The sequence below is a fragment of the Diorhabda carinulata genome, chromosome 1 (assembly GCF_026250575.1).
Source record: "Diorhabda carinulata isolate Delta chromosome 1, icDioCari1.1, whole genome shotgun sequence".
Classification (NCBI taxonomy): Eukaryota; Metazoa; Arthropoda; class Insecta; order Coleoptera; family Chrysomelidae; genus Diorhabda; species Diorhabda carinulata.
Window position 1 is genome coordinate 3,075,359 of NC_079460.1, and position 18,818 is coordinate 3,094,176.

General features: G+C 32.0%; 3 protein-coding genes across 5 annotated transcripts in view; 1 reads left to right on the top strand and 2 right to left on the bottom strand.

The window, feature by feature from the left end:
• Positions 1–7,238, top strand: part of LOC130896724 (cell growth regulator with RING finger domain protein 1-like) — a 40,250-nt gene extending 33,012 nt beyond the window's left edge. The window contains exon 7 of the mRNA XM_057805006.1: positions 370–7,238. Coding sequence (XP_057660989.1) covers positions 370–577 — 208 coding nt within the window. The 3' untranslated portion in view covers positions 578–7,238. The remainder of the gene's footprint in view (positions 1–369) is intronic.
• LOC130896783 (uncharacterized protein C14orf119) overlaps positions 1–18,818 on the bottom strand; it is a 374,082-nt gene that overhangs the window by 127,352 nt on the left and 227,912 nt on the right. The gene's annotated exons all lie outside the window — the stretch shown is intronic.
• Positions 7,228–17,553, bottom strand: LOC130896665 (conserved oligomeric Golgi complex subunit 1). 3 transcript variants are annotated; one of them, XM_057804923.1, is made up of 14 exons: positions 17,331–17,500; positions 17,101–17,265; positions 16,908–17,047; positions 16,709–16,845; positions 16,445–16,643; positions 16,247–16,388; positions 16,015–16,190; positions 15,686–15,955; positions 15,389–15,623; positions 12,466–12,751; positions 11,987–12,415; positions 9,678–9,863; positions 8,835–8,862; positions 7,228–7,490 (listed from the first exon to the last, which is right to left on the bottom strand). In XM_057804923.1, exons 1-13 carry the CDS (start codon positions 17,471–17,473, stop codon positions 8,836–8,838), a joined length of 2,535 nt encoding a protein of 844 aa, XP_057660906.1. In that variant the 5' UTR covers positions 17,474–17,500; the 3' UTR covers positions 7,228–7,490; position 8,835. The 3 variants fall into 3 exon arrangements, with proteins under 3 accessions (XP_057660906.1, XP_057660899.1, XP_057660914.1); XM_057804916.1 differs by lacking the exon at positions 8,835–8,862 and having other exon boundaries at positions 17,331–17,553; XM_057804931.1 differs by lacking the exon at positions 8,835–8,862 and having other exon boundaries at positions 17,336–17,436.

Sequence of the window (18,818 nt, forward strand, 5' to 3'; positions counted from 1 at the left end):
GTAATTATTTAATGATTTCATGACAATTATAATTAATAATATTGTATAAATGAATATATAATTAAAAATATGTACCATTGTACTGGTTTTTTTATTATTCAGTTTATTTTTTGAACCGTGTTCAATTAATATAACCGGTTAACAATTAATTTTGTCCTGAAAAAATTCCAGGTATTATAACATTTTATGCAAAAATGGTTGCTTTTTTGTTATTAGGAATATAGGAGAGGTGGTTACCAACTATTCCATCCAATTCAGTTATTTTTTATTAATAACACCTAACCTGATCGTTACTAAAAAATAATTTTGTACCTAAAAATATATTTTGATTGGTTTCTTATCAACTACTCAAATTTTAATATGTTTCAGGCATACATGTATCTGTGCCAGTTGTTTTGACAAATTGGACCGTTGCCCGATGTGTCGAGGACCCATTAAAAGTTACTTCTGTATCAGAGGTGAAGAATACATGCCTATCACGACGAATTCCAAAACTCAAGATTCCCATGGGTCCTTGTACAATTGGCTACACCATTGGGATGATCGTCTGACAGATTTTTTAGGATTCCAACGATAACAAATGACGCGAAACAAGATAATGTTGTATAGAGATCGACGCTACATATCCGAAAATTGTATTTATAAAGTTTATTTGGTCATTATATGGTTTTATTTGCGTTAGAGGTAGGGGCTGGTTCAATGCTCATTTATACCGTTTATGTATTATATTTTTTATTAAAACAATCTTTATACTGAACACATTGTTTAGTTTTTATCTTCCATGTATCACTGGTTTATATCCGGCTCGAAGGACCAGACGATGTAATTATGTAGTAAACAGTGTGTTTAGTATGAATATCATCAACAGTTTTGAATGAATCTGTCTTTGGATATTATTTTGCCATTTTTAATGGAGTTTTGGGTATTTAAGTGAAAATATTTTATTTATTTTATATGTGAGAATGTGCGAGACGAGAATGAAACTTTTTTTAAATTTTATTGAATAATTAATATTTTCTTAGATCCTATAATTTTATTGGAAACTTAAAAAAAATTAAATATGTACTGTTCAAATTTCACAGTAATGTATTTTTATATAAAAAACTTTATATCACAATAATATTAATTTATATTTTAATTTTTAAATTAAAAAAAAATGTTCACTTGTTAAAAATACCATTGAATAATTTTATGAGATATAAATTCTGATTTAACACACTGTCTATTAAGACTGGTCCTTCGAGTCTTCTGTCATATCCGGCTCGAAAGACTAAACAATGTAATTAAATGGTATTAAACAGTGTGTTTATTATTATATTAAAAATTTCAATGTAATTTTGATGTTCTGACATGTTAAACCCGGTTCACATTATTCCAGTGCTGGACTTATTGTCCACATTATTCCAGATCAGTAACACTATATTGACAATGCTTTCAAAAAGGAAGCTTAGAAATTGTTTTATTATTGTTAGAAGTAACTGATGTAATGGGAGAAGCACTGAATTAGCCATTCACACCATTCCAGTGGTACTCGAATGGAAATAGCCATTTCAGTCAACTGGATTGTATTGATCACTAGAATGCTATATTCCAGTACAGCCGGACTAGAAAAATGTGAACCAGGCTTTAGATACTAGATATTATTTAACCAGTTGATGATAAATTATAACGGCACTAGATCAAAAGTGCTCCGATAATCACTGAATTACGCCGAACAAAATAGTGTTTTGTTCGGTGTAATTTAGGTTATAATTGAACTTACTGCACTAGCTCAGAACTACTTCATCAGTTCAGTGTACTGAATAAAATAGATCTGAAACTAGCACAAGCAGGTTGTTTAAGTGTACTCATTTATTTGAATAGACCAGTGACTTCTTCAGATCAAATATTTTACTATTTTGCTTGGTATTTAATTGTCCCTCCAGTCTTGCTCACCCCTTATTGTTTTCCGTTGTATGACAAAACTGAAATTATTTTATATGCAACGAAGTTTTCTTAAGGAAAACCAATAATTCTTGTTGCAACATTCGAATCTTAATAAAATGCTCTGTTTAAAGGTAACAAGCACAAACATATAATTAAAATATAAGTTGGTTGATTGCTGCCAGATGGTCCCAATAAAGCACAACTTTGCATATATCGAAAAGAGTCATATTTAGAGCGGTACACACAATGAACACGAGCATGACGCGCTCTAGATGTTCAAAAATGTCAAAGATAGTTCAACTTGTTGAGAAACCGTGATAACGTGAAAAATTTTTTTATTTATTTTGAATTTAAAAGGGAGCGGTTGGGTACAGCTGCGTTATTCTTCATAGTCGGCTGGGGAACCGGTTCACCAGGTTGCAGGGAAACCGCAGAAAACCTGCATCAACGTGATGATTAACGAAGAGTATGTAGGGTGGGTGTGGGAGGTAGGGCTTTATCTGATGGATATGGGAGAATTATCGAGGAAGTTGAGGTATATTATAAGGGAGTTTCCTCTTGGGTTTTGAGCAGAGGGGTCCTATATTGTTGAGCCAGGGGATGAGAAGGGTTTTTTTGGCAGCGGAGTTATTTGATTCGATTTGGGCTTGGAGGTCATTTAGGCGGCTTGGGGGTTATTTCTGTATTGACATAAACGGTGTTGCTAGTGCTGAATCTACATTTGTATTGGCAATAATAAATTCTAAATAATTCAAAATAGTTGATAACTGTTCAAATTTCTTTATATACATGCATTTTTAAGGTTATGTTAACTAGCGAAGCAGCATCATGTTCGCGGTCATTCTGTGCAGTTTTAAATCGAGTCTATTTTTAACAATTATAAACGTATAAAGCGCGTCATGTTCGCGTTTATTCTGTGCCCTACTTGGAAGAAAGTTGATTTTCTTAAGGGGGTATTATGGTCTACAAGCCTAAATTTTAGGCATTTTTGAACTTACGTAAAACAAAATGAAAAACATTTTTACTATCCACTTTTTAAAATGATTTTTATCGACTTTTTAAGAAAATAAAAAACATTAGAAGTTAAATAAATTACAAGATGGTAAAATGGGAGCTACAAAAAAACGGTGCACCTGGTTGAAATGATTCCAGCTCTTGTAGTGATCTGGATTAAAAAAATTCTTAGTTTGTAAAGATATCGCTATCGCATTGACCTTAGCCAAAAAAATTTACACAATGGCGTCGATTTGAGATATCAATTTTTTTGCTCCTTTCGAATTTTTTAAAAATACTCCAAATTGAATTTTTTTTAAAATCCAAGGCAGACTCGATACAGAGGTGTATAAAAGATTTCCACCAAATTTCAAAGGAATCGGTCGGGTTGAACTTGAGATATTTTGTCAATCATTTCAAAAAAATAATTCCAGTAGGATAACTCGTTCGACTTGGCCACGTTTCAAAATCTACTGTATCTCCGGAAAAAATGTCAATTTTTAAAAATTCGTTTAAGGATATATTCTTCAGGGTCTAAGCTTTGAAAATATGCAAAAAAATCGATTTTTACAAATTTCCATACTAGAATAGCCTCTTAAAGCCCAATTACACCTACTGAGCTCTTGTCTAAGACATGTCATTCGACCCAGTAAGTCTCGTTATAACTGGTCAAGTGATTTTAAGCGACCCCATCGTTCAGTATAATCACACACATAATTTTTTATCAGTTAATAATTTTTTCTGTATCATTAATTTGTTTTTTCATTTTGGAAATATCTAAATGGTCAAGTCACTTAACACCGTTGTAGTTTTTCTTTTCATCGTTACGTTCTTGTCCATTTCGTTTTCTTTGAGATATTATTTTGTCCCATAATGCAGATTTATAGTAGTGTTTCAAATTTTTTATCTTTTATTATTTCTTGAAACACCCGTCAGGATTTTACCAGCTGGAATGTAATCAACTACTCGGGAGGTGTGATTAGGGCATTAAAGTTATTGAATGAGTAGTATAATGTAAAGAAGTACAATTTATCTATCCATTTATGTAAAAAACATAAAACCACATAATTTCAATCAAATAGAATTTTGATTTGACCCATTTTTGAAATTATTGTAATATTTGGGTTGTGGGATGTCGGAAAATATTTTCATAAAATCTTTGAATGAATTGTTTTATTTGGAATATTTATGGAAATGCATCACGTTAATTCATTCAAGGAAGTCAATTATCAATTACTGTGTAATACAATAAATTTGTTAGTGAAATAAGATATAAACATCGCCATCTAAATGTGAACTTTCTTTGGTTGGCTTATAGTTTTTTATAACTGAATTTCTACATTATTCTTATCATTTTATTTTATTAATATTTGACCTTGCATCTATACTTTCCGTTTATAATATTAAATATCCCGTAATTTTTTTTATTAGATCGATACATTTTTCCTCGTCTTGTTTTTGTTTTTTTTTGAATATGTTCAATAAAATTCCCAATTTTAAATATAAAAATAACTTAATCCATTATACAATCTGGTATTCACCTCAAAATATATTTTTGGCGATATGAGGAATTCACAAAAGAGTGTTTAACACAATTTGGGAAAAGTTATTTAAATGTTATACATATCTCTAATTTGATATGAAAAAATTTTGATAATTTTTTTATATTATCATTATATTTAGTCATTTTCAATTTAAATTTCGCGCTAAAACGCTCATTACCAATATGGCGATGCACTGACGTCAGTATATAGTAAGTGTTCTTTAGTGTATTATGTTTTTTATGTTTAGTAGGACACATGGTATGAGGGGCATGTATGTATGTATGGATTTTGGGGTATCGTCTGCGACACAAAGGATCTATTGTGTTCCCCTTTCTTGCTGCGATACTGGAGAACTCAGTGTTTAGGGCTGATCCATTAATCCTACTCCGTTTAGAAAGTCTAGAATGTGTGATGGTTCTAGCTGCCAGAAATCTTCTTGTATTTCAAGCGCTCGCAGGTGTAGTGCTCTGGAATTCCTTAGTGTTCCACACTTCGAGAGATTGTGGATAGACGTATCGACCTTTGTGCTACAAAATCTGCACGCCGCATTATCTGCCAGATCTAGCGTCTTCAGTTGTTTGTAGGGGCGTCCGGCAATTGTTTTTCACGTCATACTTTTTACATGATTTGTAGGATGGTTATTTGTCCACCGGCCTTAATGAGCTCTGCTATGATCATATCCTTTCCGGGGGCTTTGTGGTTTTTCAGCTTCTTGATGGCGTCCTATATTTCCTCCAGATTGGGCGGTTCGACTCGGTTATCATTCAATGCTTTTAATTCTTGGTTACCAGAGCGTAGAAGCTCTAAGAAGTGCTCCACTCATCTATTTACAATTTCCTTCTTATTAGTAAGAATGTATATGTTCTTGTTCTTACAAATATTGACATTTGGTTTAAAATATCTTCACTCTCTTCGAATATTCCTGTACTTTTTTTCTGTTTCTAAAGTTTTCCGTTGCTATGCTTTGTTGTTTCATTACCCAGTGTGTTCTCGGCCGCTTGTTTCATGACGTAGCTGAAGTGTTGCCATATGGCGTTTACTGATTCATCATAATTCATGTTCAGATTCTCTTTGATAAAATTTTTATATTCACCTAGTGTTTTGTTTTCTTTCAATGCACCTATGCATCTATCCGTTTTGGATCATCGTTTTTCTATTGTAAATATTTTCAATTTAAAATAAAAATACCCACAAAAAAAATTTAATTTAAATGTAAATCTGTAAATTAGTCTGTAAACCTCAAGAAAATTAAACTACTGGTGTACTGATAGTCAAAACAAAGTGAATTAAAAGGCGTTAATCGGGTGTACACTATATAGTGACGTCACTCGCAGCTGATTAGTGTATCGTCTGTTTCCGATTTGAGACTTTTAGCGACAATAATTATCAATAAATTTATTTCTTACCACTGTCAAATACACTTTAATTCTAAATTATATTATTGTAATTATTTCCATACTCATCAAGAATCGCAATGATTGGATATAGTGGATTGTGTCACGGTTATTTACAGATTAGTGATGTTAAGTTTAGATACAATTATACCTCAAAATTATACGTCCACATTTAGGTTGCCCAGCTATACAAACAGTGCAATAATAAATAAAATTGCACCTAACCTAATTAAAACAATAATACCAATGTTCAATATATTAGTATTTCTCAACTATCTTAAGAGTTACAGTGCATTAAATATTTTTTTTTCCAATTTTTAAATATTTAATGGCCTCTTAGCTCATTTTTATTAGAGTATTAAATGCACTGTATTTGAAACTCATATTGACTTTGAATATTGATAGTATTGCATCTAAAATGTCAACACCGATAATTCAAATATAAATACAAGTTTCCTATACTTATTTATACTCAAAACTCACTTTTTTGCTCAACTTATGTTATAGGTGTAGAGGTAATATTTCTTATAAACTTAACCCTTGGTTGGCTCCAATCCAGTCCCTACCTCTTCTTCTCTTTTTGTCCCTGTTCAGCATATTACCTTAACTTTCTCTTCTTCTCCAGTTTCACTTATGTCATAAATTATCTCGCCTGTTGTAATTATCTAATTGTTTTGTTATTATTAGAAATTTTGTTATTGTCTATAAATATTTCTTTGTAATCATTTTTATCTTGTGTATATAATTTTTAGAATTTCATCTCAATTTATGGTACCTCATCTTCAAAATTAATCAGTGAAAGCAAACAAATCCTCATTTACACATTCCAATTATTTTCTGGTAAAGAGGAGTTGGAATTAAATGGAACAGGTGAAAAATTCGTTTACCTGTGATTTCAACCGATGTTTTAAATCGTCCTCATTGTCAGTGATATGCTATCACCAAAGCCACTTCTTCATTACAGCAAATAGATAATTAGAAGGATTCACGTGCGAAGGACTTTGAAACAAATCTAATTTGAATCCTACTTAGCAGTCCGCAAGGTTTGTTCTAATTGGCTCTTTTTTGAATTTTTCAAAATGCTACACTAAACTTTGGTATTCATTGTAGCTCCAAGAATTTAGCGATCATTTTCCGCCTCGTTATTTTGTTACCAATTATAAATCTGGGTTTGATCCATCTTTTCTATACATGGGTATTAGTTTGAACCCAATCCATGGTTGGAAAACTTCATTAACAGTAAAATAGAATGAGTTGATTTATCGGTGTTGCCATATCAAACTAGAAGTAGCTTTTCTTGTGATTATCACTTTGTAAATTACTATTTTAATATTTATATGACTAGCCTGTGATAAAAATGAAATAAAAGATTTATTTATAATTGTGGCGTTTATTTGAAAATAATACCTATATCCTTAGAATAAATACACTGTAAAAAGTTTTACACAAAACTTAAGTCGATATAACATTTGTTTTTATGTACAATACGATTAAATATTAACAAATATTTAATGTTTAAATGTTATGAAAACCAATCACTTGTCAATCCACCAAACAGAGACGCTGCGCTCTGCTTCATTATACTTGTAGGATCTTGGGGTTTCTTTGGAGCTTTGGATTTCTGAATGGGTTCCTGAAAATAGTTTATGTTTAAAAATACTCTCGCCAAAAAAATGAACGCATGATTTGCAGTGAATTAGAACAAAAAAATATTATTTAAAGGTGGAATTGAAACTTGACAAATGCACTCGGTGACACAAACCAAATCATTTTATTTTGGTAACATTTGACATACTAGTAACTATACTCAACGATAAAAATAATATTGTCAGTCTAGATTAGTGAAAACTTGTGATATGTTCATAGTTGGGTTAATGAATGGTTAGGGACGTTACGCACATAGACTTTATAGAAGCCACGTAAAACTACCGAAAGTCATTGTCATTTGAAAGCTTAAACCTTTTAATGTCACTGGGCATTTACAGATAACATGGTATACAGTTTCTTCTTGCACCATGCACCAACAGCTTTTCGGATTGTTCTGGATACCAGTAGATGTCGTTTTCGGTGAACAGCCACCAGTCGAATTTCGTGCTTGTTTGTATGCAGCAGTTGATTGGTAAGAATTGCAGAAGGCCTATTTATGTGTACCTTAGCTTGTTTCACACCAGTTATTCCAATCCATTTTACTATTTACTGAGTGATGTGATAACTACACTAAAAATGAAACCCAGCCACGTCGTTGTCAGGGTAATCGAGCATCCAAACAAGATGGACTTGCAGCCATTACTTACCAGCTCTTGTAAGATATTTTGGCACACACAAGCCTAGAGCACACTGATTCAGTCATTATGGTGACCTCTACTGTCTAACTAGATTGGGAGTACTGCGTAATTAAGTTCACATTCCAAAATTGCATACCAAAACATTTCCCCACGCTTAGTTTGGAGTAACCTCCATAGAAGCCTGCTGTTTATCCTAGAGCTATTCTTGTAGCACGTGGCTCTATTATTTTATATTATAGACTTTGAGTATCCCATCCATTGTTCTTTGTCAGTGATATATGCCTCCAAGCTGTTATCAATAGTTATAAGCTCCATTTGATTACTGCTTATCAAAATGATTGGACTTTTACCCGCAGCATGTGGCCAGATTTTCGCATGGTCAGTTTCTCCAGTCTGGAATTAATTGAGGATATTCAGCCTATATGCTGTTCTCTTGGTTTTAATCTCTCGTTAGGTCTAAAGTTGTAGGATCTAGTAGGGCCGTAGGCATAGAACCTGTGATACTAAGACACGTGAGGCGCTGAAGTCTGTCTTACGACGGCTTCAGTCAAAGATCTATGTACAACCAAATACCCTTTAGATGTTTTACTTTATTTCGGTATGTGTTATTTATGTTAAAAAAATTACACAGAAAAATTCGTTATTTTAAATAAACTAAATTTTAGTTATACCCTATTTGGTATTTTTATTACCTTATACCGAGTAAAGCCCTCCTTTATTCTGAAAATGAAACAGATACTTAAATTTTGTAAAACAGAAACTGCTGGATCAATTGAATCGTATATCAGTAGTTATTTTGCATGAAATATCAGATAATTTGAACTCATTTGATTTTACTCAAATCAGATGAATTGAGATATTTACCACCCCCCTTAATGATTAAGCACCAACGCTCTTGTGTGTTAAAAGTTCGGTGAAAGGTCTGATATCTTAACAACATGTGCTGCGCGTACGCACTTCTATATGATGCTCCAGAGACGTGTCACCTTGCAATGGAGCAACGAGTGAACATCAGGTTCTGTTACAAATTGGGAAAAACACATAAAATGTCACAAAAAATGTATTTACGACTGGTTTCAGCGACGTTCTGTGGTCGATTCTGAAAGAAGCATTTTCTAACAGTTTTCATAAGCTTTATGAACGTTGTCAAATGTGTTTTGAACACTTCTATATGATGCTCCAGAGACGTGTCACCTTGCAATGGAGCAACGAGTGAACATCAGGTTCTGTTACAAATTGGGAAAAACACATAAAATGTCACAAAAAATGTATTTACGACTGGTTTCAGCGACGTTCTGCGGTCGATTCTGAAAGAAGCATTTTCTAACAGTTTTCATAAGCTTTATGAACGTTGTCAAATGTGTTTTGAATACTTTGAAGATCAATATTTATTGTTTATACCTTTCACGAACTTTTTAGACACACTTTGTATATTAAAAATTCAACCAAATTTGAGATTTGGCAGCTTTGCTTCTAGGTTCTAAACAAGCGTTACATGAGCATGTCTATCTCGGGAGTCTTTAATCTAAACTTACTTTATTCTTAGTTGTTGATCCAGGTAACCTCTGTAAAGGAGCTGATACAGGTAAAAGTGGAAACCATGTTGACATAGATGGAACACTCAAAGCTATTAAATTTGGATTTTGATCTTCTTTGGATTTCTCCGATTTGCCTAAACTGGATAATTGGTTAGGAGATGGCAAGAGACATCCTAATATCGCCTACAATTGAAAAAATACTTTAGTTGAATTTTGACAGATAATTGTAAGTTAGCAGAAACTGACATTTACCATAAAAAATTAGTTATAAGTTGGAATATATGGAACCTTTTTTGTATAATTTCAAAGGGTTAAAGCCAAAGCGCCTGATCGGCTTCTCAAAGAACATCGGCATTTGGTAACGTTAAGTGGGTCCCTTGGCTCCCCACAATTAATTATGAACTATGGTGTATAATTCAGAGAAATTAATTTGGAACTACCAGATACCAAATAGTACATCCATCAGGATTTGTTTTAACTTTGATTAAAAGTAGAACCATTCTTCTCTTGTTCTTCACTATTGACCAATCAACAATGGAAGTTGAGACCAATAAATCGGTGATGATAAAATTTTTGATCTCTATAAAGGATCATGTCCATTTTTTATAGCTGAAATTTCAATTCAATCTTTGAGCTAATGGGATGGCTTCAGAGTATATAAGCTCCACTATGGCGTAATAAGGTATTCTTAAGCGACAAATCCACTTTATTGGTTGTGTAGGTCTACTGGCTAATTTCTTTTTAGTCTTCTACCGTCTTCTAGTTCTATAAGTGGATGGAGTAACGTGTTGTCATGGTTGGAATTTTCGTGCTTCGTTCTTTTATGACATCTTTAACAAAACTGACGTAATTCTTTATGTAAGGTTAGGTCCAGCACATACCATATTTGAATCAGTTATCAAGCGAAGTATTTTCGATTGACTCCTCTGTATAATGGCTATATTTGATTCATTTGCACAACCTTGTATATCCAGATAGGATTGATGATAGTTTCATAGAGTAGGGGCTTGTTTAAGAGTGTTAATTTTGATTAGTCGGTATTCTATTTTCAGCTCTATTTGTTTGCGATTTCTTGTCTTTCCATGCAAGCCTTGCATCTAGGTTCATGCCAAAGTATTCCATGTTAGTAGCTTGTGATATTTGTACATTGTTCATACAAACAGGAGAGCAGTGGTCTTTTTTTAGAGCGAATGTTACTTGGGCAGATTTTGTTTCGATTGTCTTGATTTTCCATTTGCTCATCTACGTTTGGATGTCATTTGAATGTGTCTGCAGAATTTTGGAAGCTGCAACTGGACTTTCGTTGCTCGTTAACATTTTCTACCCAAAATAAAAATATTAAAACACGTCTCATTTGAGAATGATATAACGAGAAACATTCATCAAAAGAAGTAATGAAAATTCAGAATAGAGAACAATATTTCCAAAATAACAATTGTTACAAAAAAATTTCATTCTCAGTATTAAAAATGTCTTTTCTAATTGAAGAATTTGTTGTATTTTGGTTGTATTGAACACCCCATATCAAGTATATAAATTCTTTATGACTAATTCATTTATAATTTTGGATAGACATAGAACCTCAACTATTTAACGTAAAATAACTAATAATCTGTTTCACAATATATTATCGCAATTATCGAAGTGAGAAATTTTCCGAACACTTGATCTACTAGTAAATGACAAAGATGTTCTAGAAGACCCGGAAAGAATATGGATGAGACGTCATGCTATTTGTGTCCTAAAGGTGGACTAGTTCTGGATGAGAAAGGTCGCCTCGTGTACAATACTTCTTCAAGCTCCGATAACAGTACCTTAGTCAACAGACTACTTGACTCTCCTTCTGTTTCAAATTCTACACATACTGATAACGGAATGCTTTTTGAATCCAAGTGAAGAAAATGTTTAAAGTTATAAAATATCTGAAAAGTGGTTGGAACTTGCGGAGGTTAAAGAGGAACTTAACGAATTATAGAAAGAAAGAATCATAAAAAACAAAACCGGAAGACGAAGAAATGGCTCCGTGAAAATAAAAATAAATGTAAAGGTAGATAAAAAAAAATTTGTGAAAGTGAAAGGGGTGGTTCTTAGAATTTCTTGATGAAGCTATTTTATATCAACTGTATAGCGAAAAAATATTCCGAGTAGCTCATTTTAACAACTAATTCTAGTCTCGAGATAAAGCAAATGGCTGTTCTAGCTTAATAGTGCAGTTGCAAGAGAAAGTAACAAATTAGCTACAAATTATGAGCAGGATCCAGGGCATGCCCTTCTAAATGGCCCCCGTGACTACAGTGAATATTTACCTGTGATTGTGCTACCGCCTTTTTGACATTGTTCAACAAATAAGAATAAAACACATCTAAATCGAAAGGATCTATCCTACTTCTAAATTTATCACAAATATCTTGGGAATAACTGACAAGCTGAACATTTTCTCTTGGAATGCACAAAGTGGTTAAAAATTTCACGTCGAATAAAAACTGTAAAGCTTGTTTTTGATTCAGTTCTTTTTCCGTCAACTTCATGTAGTGAGTTAAAATAACCATCATATTATTTTGTATGTATTGCATATGGATCGATTTTGGTATAGTGTGAGGTATTTTGAGGCCCATAGTATCAATCAATTTTTCTAAAATATCATTTAAAACCAAACTTGGTTTTAGTGGCACATGTATGTGAGATTTGAAAACTTTCTCTTCAGTGTGTTCTTGTATCTCGATTTCATCCCATCTCTAAAAAAATTGAATATAATTTCCTTATATTTATTTCAAGTACAACTTACACTAAGTATTTTGAGCATCCTTTTCGGAGAAATGTCATTTAAAGCGAGGCAATGTTCCTCTGTTGCTTTCAATACATCATTTATCCAATTTGACCATAATTTATGACTTGTATTATTAAAATTATCACAGATTTTCAACCAATCTTCACTGTTACTAAATGTACAACACTTGTAGAAGTTAGGACAGGACTGTGTTATCGCTTGTACAAACCTCGCCAATATTATGGATTTAGTTACAAGATCTGATGTTTCTTCAATTAGAACGTTGATACAATAATTTGATAACCTAAAATGAAACAATACATTATAATTTCTAAAAAGTATATGTCTCTATTAACATTATTATCCTTTTTTGGTCCCTCACACCAAAACTCAAAATTACACTGTTAATATTCTATCTAAATAAGATCAAGTGACTTACAGGATAATTAAAGGACTTTCAGTGTAATTGTGGGTACTAAATATTTTTTGACAACTATCTTAGAAATTTTTCCAATACAAAGTATAATGAAATATTCCTGGAATAATCTCTTTAGCTCAATCCACCACTAATAATATGACATGATTAATTATTTACAAGCTTTTTAATTATTACAACTTTTATATCAAACAAAACTTATCACTAAACTGCACACAAAATTAAAACATGTGGATATAGAGTTATATTTTTTTTGTTACTTCTTCAATCTTCATCTCGTGGTATTTTTGGAAGGGTATGTATTTTATGAAACATTCTGACAAGTCAATAGCTAACAAAATTTTTTTACATTTTTCTTTTTCACTAATAGACACTTTACAAAGCTTGGACGAGTTTTGTTTTATTTATCTAGAGACATGTGCCCATGGTACAGCATATAATCCTAAAGGGTACGTTCCTCCAGATGCATATCCTATAGGTATCCCTCAGTTTAATTCATTTTGAAAATGAATAATAATTACTGTTGTGCTTGTCACTGCTCTTCCTACTCAAAAAATAATCCTGAATTGGACCTACACGCCTTCCCTATAGTTTGGTGATACACAACAAATACAATCTATAGTTTGAAATTACATATTCAAATTTTTGATTCATCAATGGAACCCCCTTTTGCTTTTTTATTTCAGTGCACAATTTTGGTATTTTCTGTAACAATTTCGACAATTAAGCGTCGTCTATTCGTTTTTCAGGATATTCCTCCAAAGATGTGAAGTGGAAGTAGGACACTGCTTTTTCACTTCCTTGTCCAATTTGTCCTACACCTCAATATCCCCAAATCATTCCCGAGCATCCGCCGTGTTTTACAGTCTGGGTGGATCTAACATTCTTTTTTTTGACCTGTGCACGAGGACTCTTCTCTTAGACCTAAAAATCTCAAACTTTGAGTAATGGCTTGTTTAGCACACTGCAACTTCTTAATTTTATTTTGACAATAATTGGTGGATATCAGTGTGGGTTTATAGACACAACTAATCAATTATTTACAGTATGGCAAATCATGGAAAGATTCTACGGCCATGATATTCATCTAAATATACTAGGTATAGATTTTAAAGAAGCTTTTGATACATGACATCGTAGCAAACTGAAAGAATGTAAACATAGTCAAAATAGGTGGCAAATTAAGTGATTCTTTTGATATCACATCTGGTGTTCAAGGAGATAGTCTTTCAAGTACACTCTTTATAATACTACCACACAAAACAATCAAGCAATAGATTTGTGCATATGCAGATATTGCAATAATAGCTAGAAACAAAGAAAGACTTTTCAAAGATGTAGAAAGAAAATGTACAGAGCAGGGTTAGGTTATTAATGAATCTAAAATTGTATTTATAAAGATGTAAAGATGAAGATTGTAGAAAAGTGGAAGAATTAATAATAGATAGTAAAACTTCCAAAAATCACAGGGCTAGATCAGACAAAAAAGGTGCGTGAGGTATACCATTTTTAACCAGAAAAGGTTGTTTGATTGACATTCTGACTTGAGGGATCAAACTCTGCATGGACTAGGCCCTTTTCAATAAAAAAGCAAGATGAAAGCACTCATCACCAGTGATGACCTTTGACAGAAAATATGGATTACTTTCTTCCGTTGATATTCTCTGAACAGAGCTTCAAGATTACCTACTGACAATTGTTCAATTGTCACTCGATGGTCGATGCAAACCACTTGTATATTTGAGTTTTTTCCATAGTGACATTTTTGTAAACTATTTTTAAAAGTAAAACAGTTTCAGCAGCATTTTCACCGAGTAGACATCAAAATGTCATAGCTTCCCGTTGAACTTAGCATAAAAAAACGGAATAAGAACGAAGTAGGGCTAGTTAAATTACTGCAGATCAACATAACAAGCTACTTGATATCAATGGTAAGGCGCTATCTAATGTGTCGTTTTCAATTTTCTCCTGTTTCTAACTATTTTATTAAACAATTTTTTTAATTAATTTAAATATCTCAGAGAAAATATAAATAAGCACTGCCATAAAATAAAGAATATAAAATGTTAATAAAGCTTATTTTGCGAACCTGAAGCTCTTGAAAAACGAACTAATAACAGGAAGAATGTTAAGTTAAAAATCTACTGGACTCTAATAATACCAATTGTAATTTATGGCAGTGAATGTTTGTTGATTACACAAAAAGATCAAGAAAGATTAAGGATATTTGAGAGAAAAATTATCAGAAATATGCATGGAGGAATTAGAATGAATGAAGTGGATTGGAAAATCTGTAATAATAGAAAAATCCATGAATTAATCCATTAAAGCCCAGAGGTTGAGATGGTTTGGCTACATCCAAAGAATGAAGGGGAAGAGTGGTAAAGATCAAACCAATATGGAGGCGAATTTTTCAAGAGACCAAGGCATACACTGAGCTGTAGTGCCATTTGGTGAGGTAAGAAGATGAAGTGACTTAATATAAATGTTGATTCAGCTACTCACTGGACACAAGTTTTGGTACATTCAATTTGCAAATGTTTTTCAATATCAGTCTTATCCATGTATTTCCTTTTGAACTTAAAATCTTTTACTATCATTGTGAAATTAGAATTGGTACTATATTCTTTTCCATAGAGATATTGAGAAGCGTCTTCCAATACATCTAAATATTTCTTATCAAATCTTTTACATAGACCAACTATATTTTGAGAATGGCCCTTGGTTTTCATCGAAAGGCCTAAAATTATGAAAAAAACAATTGTTATTGAAATTTTTTAATTCGAAAAAAGGATATTTCACCTAAATGAGCGTTTTCAATTTTGCTAATATCATCCATATCTTCTGACCAGGTGTACCAACGTAGATCAGTCTCAGATTTTTCCGACTTTGCAGCTGTGTCTAATATCTGTCGAAGATCTTTCTGAATTTCAGAAATATTTGAGGATATTTTTTTAGTAATCAAATTTTTGCATCTTTGCGTTATAGGTTTTTGGAAAAAGTAGTACCATATATCAAAATTATCTGGTAGATGCGAGTCTTTGCATATTTCATTCCAATTATCTGGTGGTTCTAAAAATGCATAAAAAATTTGTCAGAATGAAATTGTTTTACATGAATAAGAGTTCTACCAATTTTTAAGGATTCTTCTCTTGTCAAATGTAGTCCTCTAATATTTGGAATCAAATCCAGAGACTTTTCTAAGCCATCTTTAATCATTTTTTGAGTAGACTCCATCCAATTATTTAGAACAGTTTCTGTGTCTTTCAAAGACATTTCAGTGTGGTCTGAAAACTTACATTTTGGTCTAAAACATATTTTTGATTAATATTTTTGCTTAAAATTTTGAATAAGTGAACCTACTTAAATTGTTTTATTATCTCTGGTATATAACTATTTAGAGGTGTGATAGGTAACTCCAATTTTGATAATGTCGAGGGAGCTGTATTGCCTACAATTTCTTGCAGCTGTTGCCAAATTAAACCTTTGAACCCATTTTGAACACCTAAGAAATAAGAAAACATTCTTCAAATTGAAATTCATAATATTATGAATACTTACTTATAAAACATTCATGTAGAAGTCGAATGGTGGTCATAAGACACTTAACCATTGAACAAATTTGTGCTCTAACACTTGAATATGGGGTATTAATAACTGTATTCAAAGCAGTCTTACGATGTTCAATAAATATGTTTACTAAGTCATCACTACTTTGGTTCTCTAATAATAATAGAGCATTCAAGTTTTCACTAGTTTCCTAGAACAATCACAATTAATAATTTTTGATACAGCATATTAAAAGGAAATAAATATTCTACTTACTTTAGCTGAAGTTTCTACAGATTCTAATTTTTCAGTAATTTTATCAAAAATTTTAGACCTCAACACAAGCAAATTTGACTTTATTTGTTGCAAAAGTGGTACTCTGTCAATATACTGCTTCTTTGAAAGACTAATACCTGAAACAATTATAATTCTAGTTTTCATATAATCCAATTTAAAAATAATATTATATATCAACCTGTATGAATATGTTGGGCTAATAGATAGTATTGCACTGCATCTAAATTATTTTCTCCATCTAAAGAAATCCAAATTTGTTCATTGATAAAGATTGCCAAGTTAATACGACTAATCACAGTACGTTCCTCAATTTTTAAGCTGAAAATATCTTATATAAATCACTGTTGAATAGCAAGTAGTTAAGTATCTACCTGTCCACTGCGAAATTATGTTTGTTGTCGAAGCTTGAAGGATTTTGAATAAGCTGTTCACTAGTTGTGATTGTGATTTGTTCTACATTCCTAACTATGTCCTGCGATATAGTTTTCATAGATTTAATTGCATCAGAAGCGGCTAATACATCCTTGTATCGATCTCTAAAATTCGTTATTAATTTTAAGTTCATGAATACAAAGATAAAAGGGGAATTATGGAAACATACCCTACCATTGACCTCAAATCTTTCCGTTTCCTTTCGATTTCTGCATCCAGTGCCTTTTCGATTTCTACAATTTCATCTATACTATGTTCTTCGAACAACTTTTCTATGTCTAATTCTAAAAAGTTACTGTGATTTTTAGCCATTTTATTTAAATTTAACCTAAAAAGCGTATTAAGTGAAAACGTCAACAAAATACATGTCAACGTCATATATTATTTCTTCTGTTTTTAATAATTTATTTAATCTTTTTCATATAAGTTAATCATACCGTATGTAGTACTGTATTATATGTTGCCTATACATTGTTTATATTTCTTGAATCATATTAAGATTTTTAATATTTCTTCAAGTTTAGATACAATGGCTCTCATTGATTTAATGACTTACATTGCGTTGACATTAATAGCCTGATTTATAACATGATTGTGGTGCAAACATGTTCACTTATATTATTATTCCCAAAACTCCCCCTCACCCCAAGAAAATATAGAACTTTGTTCTTAAAAATGGTTTATAATAGGTAAATGATTACCTATAAATTACGTGAAAAAATCCAAATTCCAGAAATTGGAATGATCTTAAAGTCGGAAATATAAATTCCGACACATGTAATGAGATATTTTGAATTCATTATACAGTCGAGAAATGATTTTCATTTCCTTAGACAAGTGGATTATAAAAATTGACAATGAGAGTATTTATCAGAAACTTCTCGATTGGATATTCATCCTTTCTGCATTTAGCGCCTTTCTCTATATTTTTAACACAGGTATACAGTTATAAAATATAAGTATCTAATTTGATGAAACTGCGAGTTTCCGGTTGAGTGGAAGATATATGGCATTCATTAAATGGCTGCAAACTAGAAACAAAATTAAAAATCAAACGAATAAATGTTATAAAAATGGCGGATCGAGAGACGAGCAGTCTACATCATTAACGAGTGTAATGGAGCGATTCGATGTACTAAAGAAACCGACATAAGGCCTAGCGCCGTTTTCCAGATGACAATCCATTCTGGAACTTACTTCGTGAATTATGGGACTCCCGCCATTTACCATCAATCAACGACAGCCGCATCCGTGCATTGAATAAGGCGATTATACATTTTTTTTTTTCAGTTTCATTTCTTTAAATGCTCGGAAACTAATCAAATGTTAATTATAGTTCATGATAACTATGCTTTTTATTGGATGAATATGTCCAATACAAGTAAATTTAAAATGTACCAGGTTTGATCAAAAAATAATTGTTACAGATTTCTGTACCTATTTCAACTATCATCTATCACAACCCGAGATTGAATTCGGTTCCTTGCTGCTACAACAGTCTCTTTAGTGAAATCGTGTTTGCAGGTGTTTTATTTCTGTGTTTTTTAATAATTGCTTAACATCAGTAAGAGATTACAAATATTCGTCAGACAATTCTGAATGAAATCTTTTAGTTGACAAAAATTCTGACAATGAAAAAACCGGCTTCCAACCAAAT

What these genes read in the sequence shown, in the direction of transcription:
- LOC130896665 (XM_057804916.1), bottom strand. Translation starts at nt 17,539, where the DNA reads ATGACGTTGACATGTATTTTGTTGACGTTTTCACTTAATACGCTTTTT. An exon ending in CATAATTTCGCAGTGGACAG is followed by an intron (nt 17,048 to 17,100) that starts GTAGATACTTAA and finishes AGATATTTTCAG; the next exon opens with CTTAAAAATTGAGGAACGTA. An exon ending in AGAAGAATCCTTAAAAATTG is followed by an intron (nt 15,956 to 16,014) that starts GTAGAACTCTTA and finishes ATGCATTTTTAG; the next exon opens with AACCACCAGATAATTGGAAT.